The sequence below is a fragment of the Parasteatoda tepidariorum genome, chromosome X1 (genome assembly GCF_043381705.1).
Source record: "Parasteatoda tepidariorum isolate YZ-2023 chromosome X1, CAS_Ptep_4.0, whole genome shotgun sequence".
NCBI lineage: Eukaryota > Metazoa > Arthropoda > Arachnida > Araneae > Theridiidae > Parasteatoda > Parasteatoda tepidariorum.
This window is the reverse complement of record NC_092214.1, coordinates 58624915-58643187: the sequence shown is the minus strand read 5'-3', so window position 1 is coordinate 58643187 and position 18273 is coordinate 58624915. Positions and strand designations below refer to the sequence as shown.

The 18273-nt window shown below is 30.8% G+C and overlaps 2 protein-coding genes across 2 annotated transcripts in view; one reads left to right on the top strand and one right to left on the bottom strand.

The window, feature by feature from the left end:
* The window catches only part of LOC107457492 (degenerin-like protein asic-2), a 35581-nt gene that overhangs the window by 2821 nt on the left and 14487 nt on the right, over positions 1 to 18273 (bottom strand). Inside the window, exons 6-13 of the mRNA XM_016075660.3 lie at positions 16342 to 16460; positions 14332 to 14492; positions 13094 to 13192; positions 9883 to 9982; positions 6940 to 7003; positions 4138 to 4189; positions 1886 to 1911; positions 410 to 485 (exon numbers count right to left, since the gene is read on the bottom strand). Of these exons, the coding sequence (XP_015931146.2) occupies positions 410 to 485; positions 1886 to 1911; positions 4138 to 4189; positions 6940 to 7003; positions 9883 to 9982; positions 13094 to 13192; positions 14332 to 14492; positions 16342 to 16460 (697 nt within the window). The remainder of the gene's footprint in view (positions 1 to 409; positions 486 to 1885; positions 1912 to 4137; positions 4190 to 6939; positions 7004 to 9882; positions 9983 to 13093; positions 13193 to 14331; positions 14493 to 16341; positions 16461 to 18273) is intronic.
* LOC107457493 (acidic fibroblast growth factor intracellular-binding protein) overlaps positions 1 to 18273 on the top strand; it is a 58534-nt gene that overhangs the window by 32853 nt on the left and 7408 nt on the right. The window lies entirely within an intron of this gene.

The window sequence follows — 18273 nt, the reverse complement described above, 5'->3', positions numbered from 1 at the left end:
TGAAAATGGAACAGATCCATAACTTATTATTTTAACTCTTGTAGGGCAATTCCTTTAACACATCTGCAAACTTTATGAATAATTATGAGTTTAAATTAAATGGCCTTGACGTTTTTATTCTATAATATAGAAACGCAATAAATAGATTTTTAACAACATACTTATTGATCAAATTTAAGAGTTTACCTTATGGGTGTATCTTCCAGTTTTTTTTAACTTAAAGCTACTGGCTTCACCAAAATACCATTTTTCTTCATGTTATTAAATGAGAAAATAATGAATGTATAGCAGGTAAAATTCCTAAGAATTTCTCCCATAATTTTTTTTGTAATTAATTTCACCTTTTCTTATATATTTTTAAATTTGAGGTAACTTATAATAAATCTGTTATATTTCATAAAATACTTACTTCAAATTTCGGTTGATAAATAAATTTGGTTACTCTGAACCTTTGAAATGACACTACCACTATGACAGCTGCATGTCTGAAATGAAAAAGAAATCTTATTTGGTCACAATATTAGATATTAAGTATGTACTCTGTTGCATAAATAGCTAAGTTAAGGCAAGGAAAGGGATAGTGCCTCTCGCTGTTGTGCCACAGGTCCTTGGTTTGATCCTCGGTCTGGGTAAGGTTGACTCAGCCTTTCATCCTTCGGTGGGTCGATAAAATGAGTACCAAGCATGCTTGGAAACTTAACACTGGGGGTTCTGCGTTAGGCTGACCACCCAACCTAAACATCTGCTCTTGCTCTCCAAAGCCCAAGGTTAATAAAACTGAGATGGGCACAGTATGCTTTGGCCCTCTATGGGCTGCCACGCCACTGAGTAAAGGCAAGGAAATTGTATAAAATTGGCATTATATGTCAATATACAGGATGACACAACACAGTAGTTACATTACACAGATGATAGAAAATCACATTACAACACATGATCAAAAACGTTTTCTTAGCATGATAGTGATGATCCGAAACTCAATTTGTTTCATTCATCCATTCAACGTGATGGGGCATTCATACATTATAGCCTTGACTTAAGATTCTCTTAGAATCATAATTTAAATCATTTTCTGTGACACGATCATCGTCTTCTTTTGACCTCATTTGTTTTCTGCTGTAATAAGAATATACATATCTTTCTCAGACTGTTAGTGTCTTTTCTTTCTTGCGTTTTGTGATATCACTACTGCATCAGGAAAACGTTTTCAACCATACATTGCTTATGATTTCTAATCATTAAATCCAGATGCAGTGAATATCATCTGTGACTATTGAAAATAAGACTTTTAAATTCTATAATTTTGCTGTCGATTACTCAAAATTATCCAATGAGGCTGACAGAAAAAAGGCTCTTTAATATATTTTTTATTTTTAAAAGTAGTTAAAACTGATTTTAATTGATACAAAAAAATTTCAACTCTATTAAGTTTCATTTTCAATATTATTTCAATTGCACCTATTTTGGAAGTATATTTTGTTGTCAAGATATTTTATTTATAATTTCAAGTTATAAATTTTATATATATGTGGAAAAGAAACTGGATCTGTATAAATATAAATTTGACTTGCGAGTAACCATGATAACAATGATTGTTAAAGGATAATCCTATAGAGCAGTTGAACTGTCTACAGTTGATTCAGTGAAACTGTCATCTCAATGAGTAAATTGGGAAATAACTCACATGTGTGAGTAGCATTTATATAAGAAATGTAAGAAATTTTTTTTAATAGTTTAAGAAAGTATAACTTTTTTACTTTTATTTCTAATGTGCTATAATGAACTAAAGTCTATTACTAGTTTTGATTTTACAAATGTGAGCCTTTTATATTAGGAAGTAAATAATCAAAATATGATATACAAATTTAAAAGTGCTTATACATACTTGCAATTCTCATTGCTTTGTTGACACTAGAAATAAAATAATGTTTTAGAATTTTGGATTACATTCAGAATATTTAGAAAGATTTAGTCACTATAAAGAATGAATAAAATAGATTCAAGTGTACATCCATATAACATTCATACACACATATTGATTTAAAAAAATTTTACTTTTTTAGTATATAGTTTTAAAATATTGTTTTAAATTTAAAAAATGACCTATATGTTATTTACTTTTTTATGTAACTTTGAAGTTTATATTCCCATATTTTAGGTCTTAATTATAGGAATCAGTTATACATCAAACATAATCTGTAGTACAAACAGCCCTGGAAAAAAATTATCTAGCAAAATTTAAAATCGTCATATGATGTAAAAATATGCATCTCAACTTGACAAAAATTTATGTACTTCAATATTTTTAATAGATTGCAAGTTTCGAAGTATGCAAACTATAAAAATAAAAGTTTCTGAGAACTCCTATTATTTGAAAAGCTTGATGCCCTTTTTTTGTTTCCAGATTAAAATTTTGCATATGCTTGTGCCTAATCTCACATCATAAGAGCTTGTTTTTTCAGCTATTTCAATCAATTTTTAAGAATATAATAATTAATTGAAAAAAAACAACAACAATGTTAGTTTCAGCAAAAAGTAAATAGTTATTTATAATTATTAAAACTTAATGTGATGGTGAAAGGTAAAAATAACTCAAAAAATCTTTAATGATTCCATAAAGTTTGGTAAATTCATGGGTAGACCAAAATCTTTCTCTTTATGAAAGGAAATATTAACTATTAAAATGTAGTTGTCAAATAAAACATTTGTTTCTCACATATTTTTTATAAATTAAATTTACCAATTATTACCTAAAAGACATAACAAAAATTGTTTATTTACATATCACTTGCGGAATATAAATTACCCAATTAAGTTACATTGTGCTAAATTACATTATTTCTTGCAGAATATAAATTACTCAAAAATGTGGTTTTATCTTACATTAAAATATTTACATAGGTAAAAACTGTAAAAAAATTAGATTAATCATGGATCCTGAATTCTAAAGTCATATTTTTTCAAAATAAAATGAGTCCAACCTTGATAAAAACAAATGTTTTCATGTTCAACTAGAATTGCATTTGGTAAAAGTTTCTTATTTTACTAAATAACATATAGTTCTCTCTTTAATGGTTTTTGTCATTATTGAAGTGGTTTTATTATTGCTTAACTTTCAGTTATAAAATGAAATGAATGCAAAGAGCATTAAAATACTATTACTTGCAAATAATATCTATCTATAGCTTCATTTATAACTCTAGAAGACAGCACTTTAACAAACAGGTTGCATTCATAGAGTTATTCAATTGAAAGAAAACTCTGTGATCTGAATAGAATCCATACTAGGTTAGACATCCATTAATAATCTTTTAGGTACATATGTAAACAAAGTTTTCTGTAGAGAACCTTTAACTATATCTATATTATGCGATGAAAAATCTTCTAAATAATTTCGATTATCAAATTTTGCTGGAATTTTTTGCTTCAAGCTTCAATAATGGCTTATTTTATTTAAATTATTCATAAATTAATTTTTAAATTCAAGTTTTGCATCTTGAGACAAAATATTTCCATGACTAAATATTTTTAAACTTTACCATTACCGTGAAGGTTTTTGAACTTTTTGTGTAGAAAGTATTTTTTGAAATAGGGGGTTTTAATTATGAAAAAAAATTTTAACTTTCATTTTTTTCCTAAATTTAAATAGATATTCCTTTTATTTTACATTAATTCGAACATTGGTTTTATATTTTTTTTTTCAAAGCTTTATTACCCATTTTATTTTACTGATTTTTAAAATATTTCAAAAATTCTATTCAAAAATACATATTCTTTTATAGTATCATGCAATATAATTGATATTATGATTTACTTTTAGGTAAAAAAACAATTGAAAGTATGATTAGAATTTGAGGTACCAATGTTCAATGCATTAAATGTCCAATTTATCACCTTTCCCCTCACTAAAAATAGAAAAATGTTATAACCACTTTGAAAATTGAACATAACTTTCATGCTTAAATTTGAGAACTAGAAAAGTTATTAACAGAGAACTTTTACTTTCGAATGTGCGCTTTTTAAAAAAATTTTTTTTATCTATTGTGTTTGTAAAATTAAATTTGTCATGATCCTAAATAAATATCAAGTAAATAAATAATAAAGAATTATATAAACATCTCATAATTCAATACTTACTAAATGATCAAAACGTGTTACTTCGTCGGTTCTCACTTCATACCTTTGATCACTGCAAGTATAGTATTTTAAAGCTATTATTATTATTTTTTGTCTTTATATTATTTAGTAATCATATGAGCCATTATGTATATTTACAAATCTTGGTATAGATATCCATTATCTTCTGATTTAATTAAAAAAAATTATCATTTAGTTATTTTTTCGAATTAACTAATGGAACTTCAATTTTAAGAAATTATACTATACTCTTTATAAAAAAAATTGGTGTCTCAAGATTGCATGTTTAATCTTACTCTCCACACATAATGTTTCAACAAATCTCTCCATTAATATTTCAACAAATCTTACTTTTTTCCACACAAGTGGATTCCAATTTTTTTTCTAAAGGCTACTGCTGTGGGAAAAAGCAAGATTTGCATAAAGCATGATAACGGAGAGGGGGAAAGTGTGAGGAGTGGAAAAATTGCATACCCTTGAGACACCTATTCTATTTATAAGGACTAAAACTAGAGTAGACAACTTTACAGTATGTCTTGCGGGCTATAAATGGCCTACTGGTAGTATTTTAGACATCCTGCTGAATCATCTCATTCTGTTTAAAGCTATAGTTTGATTTTAAAAATTTGAATAATCATTTTAAATGATTACTAGTAATTCAAAATCAGTAGCTTTTACGTAAAACATGGAGGAATTAATCTGTAAGTTTTTTTAACCGAAATAATTAAACTCTAAACTTACTGTAGTTTGATACAAAACTGCAAAATCAAAAAGAAGCACACATTCGACATATCATCATTTAGAGAATAGTTTAAGAATATCAGCTACAAATATTTTTCATGTTATCAATAGTTTAGTTAAACATATCAGGTTTAGTTAAATAATATCAGGTCTGGGCAATGAGTCTGAAATGGTATTCTTCCCGTTTATGATAATAGTAATTTTCATTTATTTTATTACTGTAAATATTTTGAATATCTCAGCATAATTAAATTTTATCTGTTTCAGACAGTAACAAAAATGGATAAAATAAATGGACTCTAATTTTATATTAATATTTAACAAAATATTAGTATATTGGAAATCAAACCCTTGTAATCTATGCAAAAATTAACTCCTAATGAATTTCTTGGACTATATATAAAACTTGCTTGATTAACGCAAAAATGTAATTTTTATATTTTCAGTTATTTTTAAGATATTTAAAGACTTAAAGTTAACTTCTATTGGCTAGGTAACGTTTTAATACCTAAGACGGCTTATAAACTTTTATACCTGAACTAATATTGAAAATACCCAGACTCACGTAGCAGAAACGCTCCAATGCAGCAGTAGACGCTGCAGATTATCACAGCTTCTGCAGACTGTTTTCCACCTAAGCTTTCTATTTAATAACAAATGGATAAAAAATTGCTAGCAAAAAAGATCAAGAACCAGTAAAAACTTGATAAACCAATAAAAAAAAAGTTTTTATTTTATTCTTTAGTTATGAAAGATAAGGAATACTTTTCTATTTTTTTAAAAATTATAAAAATTTTTTGTTTATTGTTTTATTTGTCTATGAAGTACCTGTGTTGGTATGTCAATAAATTTCATTTGAAGTAACTTTAAATAAGGCTGAATCAGTAGACCATAAATAACAACTATGTTTATTTTTTCCTTTAAATTGAAAATGTTTTATTTTAATGTCCGCAAGTTCATCCTTTCATTCTCATTTTTTAATTGGGCAGAGTAAAAGCATCTGTTTTTCTCCTTTTGGACAAAGCTATAGAATAATTATATAAAATTCAAATTTAATTTAAACATGCAGATTTTGTGTAAAACTTTATTATATTTAATATTTGCTAATTTTTCTTAATATGTGTTAGATTAACCCCTTCCTTTTCGCTGTCATCAAAATCATGGGTCGTGCTTTTGTCTCCTATTTCTCGTGCCCATGATATTTCTGGGTTAGAACGTTCAGAAGTAATGCACCAAAAAGGTTTAATATATCCTTCTCCTGTGCCCAGAATTTTTTTTATTTCTTATTTTACACACTTGACTATTTTTAATTTGACTGGAGATAATAAGTTCATTTTAAACTGGATGTTAGCACTATCCAAATCTATGTATTTTATACTCTTAGCTCAGCTACTTATGTTCTTTTTGAATACATGTGGTTTGTGTTTTGTGATAAAATAATTTTTAATATTGGCATTATGGCATCAGAGTTACATGGACACATGGTGTTTTAAATTCCAAGCTGAAAAAAATTGAAAAATCAAGAAAGAATGTATATATTGTATATACACCTTTTTCATATAATTTTCTTGAATAAAAAAGGGCACTTTTATGACCGTTTTCTTGAAAATAGTAAAATCGTTAAGGGGTTAAGCTTATTTTTTACAATAATAACAGTTTGACTGCGTTTAAAGTCAGAAACGAATTTGAATTTTTTAAGATAGTACTGCATAAATTCTGCTACTGAGCATATGACTTCAACTGTTACTGAAAATGCTGCTTATCAAGAACCTTTTGAAGTAAGGAAAATGATATCCACACACAATCTTGCTAAAAAATAAATTAAACTACTCCCTAATGGAAACTCATACTACTCATTCTTTAAAAATGGAAATAAACTTATTCAAAGAAGATTATGATCAACCACAATTAGAATTGCAACAATCCAAGATAGTTAACTCGTATAACATTCATAGCAGTATTGCTTCATTAAAATTTAGATATTTTACAAATTGCTTTTACCTATTAAATTATTTTGAGATAAATATGTTTCATAAATTAAAAATAATTAAAGGAACATACTTGCAAGGTGGATGGCATTGTTTTGTACATTTTTCAACTATGTTACTAGTGGCTGTAACAACTCCTAAAAACAAAGAACCGTAAATAATAATTTATATATTTTAAAAAATGATAACAAAATTTCGTTGTCTTTCAATGAAGGTTGCTTTTTATTTATTTTGATTAAAAAATCACTATCTTGTATATAGTCGAATAAAATCCTTGGCTTTGAAAAAATGCCAGAAGCTCTTTAAAATTGAACCTTTATTTCTTATTTTGTTTAACCCTTTCTAAGGATGTAGAAAGCATACTTCCCACCAAAATTCATAAATTTTTAACTATCAATGGGGAACTAATTTTCCACCTATGATTTGTGGGAGCATTTTTTTATTATTTTATAACCGTTGTTGAACAGCCCACCCAATTTTGGGTTTACGACTTCTAATGTTTAACTCCGTAACCTTGTAATTTTGAACCTACCCAGAAGACAATGAAACTCCTGGATCAGTACCCCCAGAGGTCTGATTTGTTATGGGAACATGGAGGACTGTGTGACTCAACAGATTTAACGTGCATCAGTCACCATTTACTACATGGGGAGTCTTCGGTCGGTGGGGATCGAACACACGATCTCTTAGACATGGGCGCAGTGCCCTACCAACCAGGCTATTTTTTTACTGTATGTAAAATTTAGAAAAATCTCTACAACTTTTCTTACGAAGAAATTAAATTATTTAAAAATGAAATTAGTTTTAAGTAATAAATCGATTCTAAAAATATTTCAACATTACTAGGAAAAAGTGGTCCTATAAAGCGTTTAACTTTAAATTGAAGAAGGGATTAATATAAATTTTTCTATACTCTAAAAAGCTTCGGCAATATATAACAGAATATCTATAACGAGCCAAATTTGGTTATGCAATATTCGAAATAACTGTTTACGTCATATGAATGTATGTATTTCTTTTAATGGAGTTCTAAACCGGGTTCCCCATACTTACCACTCTTAATTATTTAGAATCCTTGTCAGAAGAGTATTAAATAGATAAAAAATTTAACCAAAAAAAAACAAAACATGAACTGTAGAAGTCGGAAATTAATATTTAATTCAGACAAATAACAAAAACATCAGTATTGACGTCACAGTCCTGACATTATCAAGGCTTGATTAAAAATTTCAGTATGATTACCAAAAGAAATTGTATGTTTCTGACAATTATCTGTCACCTCTATCTGACAATGAAACTGGTTTTGTTAATTTTAATCGCACTTTACGTGTGATCTCGATAATGATTCTCCAGATTTTGGGGAAGTTTTTTCCCTTTCAATTAAAAAATAATTTTTATACTTCATTTAACAGTTGTAATATATATATATATATATATANAATGAATTTTAAGTGTTTCCTTCAAAGAAGGCATTAGCGTTTTTGAGTATTCTTTATGGAATGGTTAACGAATGTAAACTTTCAGAACGGAATCTTGAAAACTGCTGGAGTATCTCTCCGCTTTTGCTGTGTTTGCGAGTCGATTTGTGAACAGGCTTGATATTTTAGGAGTTCTTATTGTTCAGAATGTATTCAAATCAACACGTCATTATAAGCTCACCGGACAAAAAATTAGTCACCCTTAGAGAAATCATGAAAAAGATCATTTAATAATGTGTAACTCCGCCTTTAGATTTGATGACCGCCTGGATTCGGTTAGGAAGTGAGTTCACAAGATTTTGCAAGTACGTCGAATCCAGTTTAAGCCCTTCGTTGAGGATTTGATCGTGCAAATTCACCAAATTGTGAGAATGCTGTATTTGGCGTTTTACCCCTTGTTCCAACATGTCGCACAAATTTTCAATGGGGTTCAAGTCATGTGATTTTGCTGGCCAGCCAAGATGTAATTGAGTGTCTGAGTGTTCATAAAACCAGTCATATATACTTCCAGCCCCATGAACTTTGCTGTTGTCATCTTGAAAAATAGGGGTATCGACAACTCACTTTACATGAAGAGGGTGACTGAAAGACAACTCCTATTTGTCCAGAACTTTCAAAAAACATGTTGGATCATGTTAGTGGCCCCTTCAGTTAGGAGCCCAATCCATAATAAGAAAAACACCCCCAAGTCATGACAGACCCACCTCCGGCTTGAACCTATGCTTGTACACAGTCAGGATGAAATGCTTCATCTGGTCTGTGTTGCACTTGCAGACGTGTTTCTCTTGAATAAATGCAAAAACGTGATTCTTCAGACCATATTAAATTCCGCCAGTCAGCAACTGTCCATGTTCGATGACTTCTATCCCACTGAAGTTGCACAACTTTATGTGCAAGTGCGAGCAATGACCTCTTACGAGATGTTCGACTCCATATGTTCATTGCATGCAGCTCCATTCGCAATTTTTTCTCACTAAGAGACTGGGGTGGATCTTCATTTAGCAACTGAAGTAATTCCTGTCAGTTTGGAAGTGATTTTGATTGAAAAGTCGTGAAACGCGTCTCCGGCCACTTTCATGCCGGATCTTTTTCCGACCACAATTCTGACGGCGTCTTTCGTGACCACGTATATTACACCACTGCTTGTAGACACGTTGAACAGTCAGCTTTGAAGCGCCAACAAATCCAGCAACTTTATTCACCATAAGACCATTGGCACGTCATATCTTTACTCTTACCCATAATTACACACAATTTCCGCTCCAAACAAAAATATCTCACTGATAGCTACTTGTCTTTGATCAGGTTGAAGCAGTGTGCATGCAGTTGAGCACGTCACTTGACCACTGCGTCATCTAACGAAGCGTAAGGATTCATCGGTGTTTGCGCACTAGGGTGACTAATTTTTTGTCCGGTGAGCTTATATATATATATATATTTATATATATAAAGGGCAACGATTGTTGAAAATCTTGTATTTTTAAAAATCTCTTCATACTTAATAAGACACATTTTGAGTTTATGTCCAAGTAACTTACCTTTTTTACATAGAACTTCTTCATGAGGATATGCAACGTTTTCATCAATACAAGAACCTTGTTGTTTTAAAGTATTCAATTTGCAAAACTCGATACACATCTAAAGAAGTAATATTAAAACAAAAGCACAAAATTAGATGTTTTCTTCAATATGCCACCATTTTGTGAAGAAAAAGAAAGTATCTTATGTGTTACGAAAGCGACTATGTTGATATAGAAGCTTTTAAATTTTCAAGTAAATTTATTAAAAGTTGAGAGTTATCGAATCTACTGTTTTGCAGTTCAGTTTCGCATGAATAACTATTTTGACGTAATATGCATGTTTTTGTTTATTATGCGATACATAAATTAACATACAATAGCTGCTTTTTCTCACTAATATTTCCCTTTAAAATTGTTGTTTTCAAATTTCATAGCGCAGCGTGTCCCACTTAAATAATTGATTTGTTATTTTGCGCCAAAGTTGGATGCAAAGGAAACTAATGTGAACCAAACATGTTTATTAAGAAAGTCGATAGTCAAACACATATTTACAAGGATTAACTATCTCCCTGCTTCACCTGGAAAGGGAAAAAATCGTATAAGTAAAAATGGAAGGTAAAAAGTCTCTCATCGAAATAAAGCCATTTCTTATTATAGGCAAAATACCCGTCACATCTATGCATGACTTGAAAAATGCATTGTTGCTTACCATTTACCATTCTTTGGAGGACAGTACCATCAGTATTATGCCAAGTTTCAATGATGATGATAGCCTTCATTTCTGCTACAGACTGAAACTGCATCTCTTTAGCATATACAGTCTTAAGGATAGCTCCCACGTTTTCTTTGGGATTGAAATTAAGAGAAAGAACAGGGCATTCATGACATGTACCCCGTTATCCAAAAAAAAAAACACTGTGAAGATTTTTCATTGTAAATCAAGGTATTATCCTACCGGAAAATATAGCTTGAACCTCCATTTCTTTCTATTAATGGAAATAAATGGGTTACTAGCATTTTTCGCTAATTGGTATCCTTCATGCGACCTGGGGAATAAGACAAGTTAAATTAAACACCATAGCCGAAGTCTTCCCACTCCATTAAAGAGCCTCCACTTTGTTGTCCATTGGCGAAGATTTTATTTTTTTCTCTCATCTAATGTTTCCTTCTATGTATCATGCAAACAATTTGCTATATAAAAGAACTAAGCAGTATCTTAATTTGAAAGCTATCCTCAAGCATAGGAGAGTAGGAAAAAAAGCCGAATTTGGATGATCCAGGCAGTTTTATGTGCAATTGGCATGGCGTGAGATTAGATGAGGATTTCATCTCTATTATACTGCAAGGTGGAGGCTCGTTAACTGTGTGGGAAGGTTACTGCTATAGTGGTCAACCTAATCTAGCCTCTCCCCCACGCCGTCTATAAGCTACCGATTCACAAAAAAATGCTAGAAACCCATTTATGGTCATTCGTAGAGAGAATTAGTGGCCTATGCCAGATTTTACAGCAGGATGATACCTCAATTTACGTCGAAAAATTTTCACTGTGGTAGGTTTCTGATAAAAGAGTGGTAATTATAAATAGCATGTCCTTTCCTCACAAGAAAACGTGAGGGGCTATTCTCAAGAAGGGGTCTACGTACCAAAAAGGGGCAATTTCAGTCTGTGGTAGAATTGAAGGCTAGGATCGTTGAAACCTTTCATAATATTGTTGATGCTGTACTCCAGATATTGGTAAATGGTAAGCAACATCGCATACTTCAAATTATCTGTAATTGTGGCGGGTATTTTGGTTATAATCAGAGGTGGCTATATTTCGATGGGGATAATTTTTTATCTCCTTTTTTATTTAATCGATTTTTCTTGCCCTGATGGAGCAGGAAGTGAGTTGCTCTTCTTAGATATGTGTTTGGATAACGACTTTAATATGCATGTTCGATTCACATCGATTTACACTACATTAAAATCTTCTGTAAGAATATATTGAGATAAGTTTTCAAAATTTGCACAGCATACATGCTACTGCTGTAAAATAATTCTATATCGAAAAAGTGTTTTTATAGTGAAATTTTAAATTGGAATTTTAAAAAAATGATTTGAAAATTGCGTCATTCATGGTCTTTTATTTTCTTGCCAAAACATTGTTTACATTTTTTCATTTTAAATTATCGTTTTTTGGTTCATATGAGATTTACGTATTTAGAATTTAAAAAAATTTTAATAAAAATTATTAGTTTGAAACTGTAAAGTAATAAACAGGGTGTTCGGAAATGACAGGCATTAATGTATATTTTTGGAATCCTTGTAAGAAATGAATTAAAAAATGCGTCCTCATTTGAGTCGCGAACTAATTCTCAAGGGAAAAAAGGAAAAAAATCTTTCCAAAACTCTGATAAATCATTTTTAGGCAATTTATTCAGATGGTGATGAAAGACAATCCCTTACGAAAAGCAACTATATTCCAGGCAAACTGATTATTTATAGAATTCAGTCGCTCCTTCGCTTTTACGGGCCTCGATAATGACTAATAAAAGTTTTTACGCTTAAATTCTAATGTACATAGTTTAGTAAAATAAAAAATTTACTTTGAAATTTTTTCAACTTCTAATTTTTTTTAAACTTTAAAACTCAATAAATATGACTTGAACCGCGATGGCTCAGGGGGTACAGCGTTCGCCTTCCAATGAGGTGAAGCGGGTTCGAATTCCAGCGATAGCTAGTCAATACGAATTCCACATCTGGTTTTCACCGACGACAGTGCTGACGTGAAATATCCTCAGTGGTAGACGCTTCATGGGTTAAAGTCCCCTTGCCGTCAAGCTAACAGTGGGAGGTTGTGGTCTTCCTCTCCATGCAACGCAAATGCGGGTTAGTACCATCAAAAAAGTCCTCGACAAAGGCAAATTTCCCGCAATACTTGATCCAGGAGTTCCCTTGTCTTCTGGGTTGGGTTCGAAATTACAAGGCTACGTAGTTAAACATTAGTAGTCATAAACCCCGAAAATTGGGTCGGCTGTTCAACGGCGGTTGTAAAATAAAAATAATTTATAGTAAAAATAAATATGACTTCTATAGCATTCGAGTTTTAAGTAAAGCGTTTTCACTATTGTCTGAACAATCTTTTCTGTTGTAATCAGTTGTTTTTTTTTCAATTGTAAGCAATTTACCAAGTATACAATTGTCTAACAATTGTAAACAATTTGCAAAGTAAACAATTGTACTGTCTTACCAGCTGATTAAGAGGACCAGTTCCATTATTTTCTCTCCACAGATGAATGTAGTCTGTACAATCAGTTTTATATGGATATGGCAAGCTTATTTCTTCTGTCTATAAAGAGAATTTTACATATGTAGAGGCATATATAACTTTTTCTTACAAATCCATAAAATGCTTTTATGTTTGATGCCTGAAATATTTTTGCCTTTATTAATTGTATTTGGATTTTGCTTTTGGGGGTTTCGCGTAGTTACTCAATGAATGGCTACTCTTTATTTCGACAAAGAGGTTTTTTTTTCTTTTACTGTCCATTTACATGAATGCTTGCTTACAGGCGCGCGTTGTCTACGAAGTTATCAGGTTGAAATTCAGTTGTCTGGTGATGGTCTCTTAAACTTCACAGAATTTTCACCTATTTGAACTAATGTAGATAATATTGTTCACTGGTTACAGGGTATTATATGCATTAATGGCTTCAATATTTATGGTTTATTTTCAGAAACTGTTGGGTGAGTTTTTAAACTATATGTATTTACAGGGTGTCTCAAAACTCACGATACATACGTTAGAGTGTGATAAAACACAACTAGACAAGCACAAATCACCGTATCGCTGAGAGGAGCCCTGTTGCGCGTTTCGACTTGTGTTCGGACCCTAGATTGTATGGTGATTTGTGCTTGTCTAGTTGTTCTATCACCCCTTACATATGTACCATGAGTTTCGGAACACTCTGAATGAATATATATATATATATATATAATTTTATTTAATATTCCAATGCCAGTCCGCAATTGTCTAGTAAAGAGCGATGCATTTTTTTACGCTATTTGTTAACCTTAATTTAAATGATTATAATCATTTAAACTTTTTTTTCAACGCTCTTCTGAGATTTTACAAGGTTATCTTTGAATGAATTGAACTGATAGAGTTTAATGGTACGAAAGTTGGAATTGGCTATTCCGTGCCAATCTTAAGCAAATAATACGTTTTTACGGCTTCGAAATAAAACTGTTTGATAAATGATATGAAATAAAAATGAATGGGAACATCCCTTGAGTTACTTGGTATCAAAGAAACTGTATTTACCCAACGAAGACAGAACCCTTGGGAAGTTTATCATGAAAACCATTTCACTAACATTGACATTAGTAATTTTTTGACCTTGTATTGATATTTGCAGACATTTGAAATTTTACTGACTTTTTCAATTCTCATAATAATCATTCCATAAAGATAGAATTGCGACTTACCATAGAAACGTAAGCTTGATACTTGACTCCCCCTTTCAAAACATACCCTTCCGTATAGGGATTAACCAACCTCCTACGATCGTGAACAGCAACATAAATTTGAACAGGATCTGAATATACAATGTATTCTTCTGGCTGAGTTCTTAAATTGATGTCATAATCTAAAGATTTCAAAAGGTTGTGTTTATTATTTAAGAATAGTATAAGGCTTGGTTGCTATCATTGGGCCACTTAATTTTAGTAATTGATTTTAGCATCAAATTCTGCAATTTTATAATTTTGTGAAATGTAATTATTGCTTTTGTATAATGTTAATGTAATTATCGCTGCGTTACCTGGGCGTGAACTTTATAAACATAAAAAGTTAAGTAAACATTGGAAAATGAAAATAAGTGTCATTGGCCTAATGAAGGTAGCTCTCCGTTATAGATTTAGAAAGTTTCCATAAATGGGCCTGTAGCTATTTTTTTTTATTTCATTATCACTTTAAACCATTCCACTGCCAATGTTCCAAAAACGGAACGTTGAGTTTGAAATGTGGCCCAACTGCGGGGTATTCAAAAATCTGCAGAATATTCCTTGGCTCATATAATTGTTATCCTGTTTGGCTAATTCAATTGACTCTCATAGTTAATAAACAACTATATTCTGCCAAGAGGACAAAAAGTATCAAATTTGTAAATTACACCATTCTACTAACTGATACAACAAGAGTGAACCAGGTTTGCTACATTCTGGAAAATTTTAGAATATGAAACAAAAAAATTAAGGTGTGTTTGAAGCAGTTTCTACTTAAAATATATATTTAGGTGTTACAGCTGCTAAATCTTAAAAATCAAAGTCAAATTTAAAAAAAATAATTTAATTCCTGAAAGCTTCATGAAACATTTTTCGAAAGAAAAAAAATTCTATTTTCTTAAAGGAATATTCACATCATATTTATCAGAATAAAATAATGTTATAAATATATTATGCAATTATCTCTAACATCAATTATTAGCTTATGCCTTCGTTTTTATCACTATTTAATCATAAATCAGCTGCTCAAGAATATCATCTCGTAGGATAGAGATGTATCCCTCTCGCCTGCCCTGTGAGGTATGCAGCATGACCAGTCTCAAAACCAAATTTTTTATTTAAGAAGTTTGGTCTCAAATTATAAAAACAAACAAGAGTTAATAAATAGACAAAAAAAAGCTAGTGGTTTGTAAGAAAGAGTTAAAACAAAGTTTAAAAAAAAAAAATCAAATGTTTTGTTGATTGCTAACAGTATTTAAATCTGTTTGCTATCCACAAGCAAACTACAAGAGTTAATAAATTGACAAAAAAAGTGATAGTGGTTTCTAGGAAAGAGTTAATAACAAAGTTAAAGAAAATAACCAAATGATTTGTTGATTGCAAACAGTATTTCGCACTGCTTTATGATAACTAAAATAAACCAGCAATGCCTTGTTCCGCTGAAAGTTACTTATCTCAGGCGGTTCTTCTAGCTCTTGTGCTTATTCTTACTACTAATTCAGCATGCATATATATATATATATATATATATANATATATATATATATATATATATATATATATATATATTTCTAATAACCAACCACAGTATATTTTTATAGAGTTCTTGTCTTTAGGTATCAAAAATAATAATTTACGCAACGTTAAAAAAAAAACTTAGACATCTCTCGAATCGCTGTGCGGGAAGACAGAATTGAAAACATCAAAACTTCGGATGAAATTTGAAGGTGTCCTCTTTTTTCCCTCGAGATTTCAAACTGGTTTGGATGTGTTTCAATTTCATCGTAATTTAACAGTGATTCGTCAGATTTCTAATAGGGTATATCTTTGCTTGGGTATTTATTTGCGGTACCTTTCTTCATCTTGGACAAGGTGTCTAAAAATATTGATTAAGGGTGGTCATTACGGAACATCTTATTTATTATAAGTCAAATCTTATTCAAGCTAAAAATACATTAAATCAAGATAAAAAAAATTGGAAAACATACTTACAGAAAGTATTTGGATGAATTTCATCCGTTGAATTTGGTTTTTCCCACTGCGACTCTATTGTATAGCAGTAGTTAGGTTTTGATTCAATACTTACAGTTGGTACTCTACGATAAGGCTTACTGAAAAATGCAACGAAATCTAATTAGTAATTATAGACTCCCTCACATATTTATATTGCACTTTATTTCAGATATGAATGGTGTTTCGTAATAACTGTCATTAACGTATCACATTTATTTTGCATTTTTAGATATTTCGACAAAAATGAAATTAAAAAATTACCAGTTAAAGTTCTGAAGAAAAAATTATGTGAGAAAATAACATAAATGTTATCAAAATTTTACGAATGATTATCGAGGCCAGGACACAAGATAAGATTAAAAGTATCAAAGTTATTTGATTTGATTTTATCACCGTCGTTGAACGACCGATCCAATTTTGAGTTTAGAACTACCAATTTTCAACTACGTGGCCTTGTAAATTTGATCCCAATCCAAAAGACAAAAGAACCCCTGTATTAAGTATTAGGAGAAATTCGCCTTCGTGGAGGACTTTTTGATGGAAATAACGCGCATTTGCTTTACATGGAGAGAGAAAACACGAAAGCCTCCCACGGGTTGCCAGACGGCAAGGGAACTCTAACCCATGATCCATCTATCACTGAGGATATTTTACGCCAGCGCTGTGATCGGTGCGAGCTGGGTGCGGAATTCGTGTCGACCAGCAATCACTGGGATTCGAACCCGGTTTTACCTCGTTGGGAGGCGAGCTCTCTATCCCCTGGGCCACCGCTGCTCAAAGTTATTTGATTATCTGATTCTTCTGTAAAGCATTTCTAATAGTTGCCTTTCAATTTTCATCCGATGCTCAAGTTCATTTTGATACTTTTAAATCCACGCAGGCTGTGAGTGATTCTGACGCTGATTCGCGTCTATACTTGCTACTTTATTTTTGAAAACAATTCCAAAAATATATTTAAATGGTAACTACGAAACACACTGTATATTTACCTTTAAATATTCGTTTAATTGAATCTTTATATTTACTCAGAACAGTAATGTCTTTTTTTTTAATAATTCCATTTATACATATTATAAAAGGAACGTACGTTTAGAAAACCGCAATGAGTTAAAGTAACAGTTACTAATTAATTTTATTGCATTTTTAGAACAATGTGAGATTGGGTGTCGATCCTCACTACAATGTGAGACCGGAAAGCAAAGAGCAAGCTATGAAAAGATGCTTGTTTAGTGGTAATTAAGGATTATTATTAAAGTAATTAATAAAAGTAGAATTAGTAGTATTTTATTTACATCGCACTTGAATTGCACAATGGGCTATTGGCGAAAGTCTGGGAAACATCCCTGAGGATGATCAGATGTCAATTCTGTATATATATATAGGGGAGAGTCGGGTAGCTCCGCCCACTTAAGGAGTATTGCTTATATTTCAGTATAATATTGAGTAATAATCAATATTTTGGTATGTTTCTATAGTTTTACCATCTAATTAAATAATACAAAAAGAATAAACCAAAAAAAGTATAGTTTAACTTAAAAAAATAGAAAGTTAAAAAAACATGTTTTTCAGCGCTTTTCAAAATGTGTCGGGTAGCCCCACCCAGTTACAAAAATTGTGTTTTTTGACTATTTTTTCAGGTGTAAATGAAAGTGACCAATGTATTGACAATAGATAAACCTCATTTATCATTTTTATCACAAAATTATTTTATTTATTACATATTTATATACTTTTAGTGAATTCTATAATTTAATAACAATAATTTAATAACAACAATATTTGTTGTTAAAAATGCATATAACATTAAAGTTTGAAGCAATAAAATAATAATCTTTGAAACCGTACATTTATCGACGAAATAAAATTGGGCGGTGATACCCGACATTCATGTGAGCGGGGCTACCCGAAATC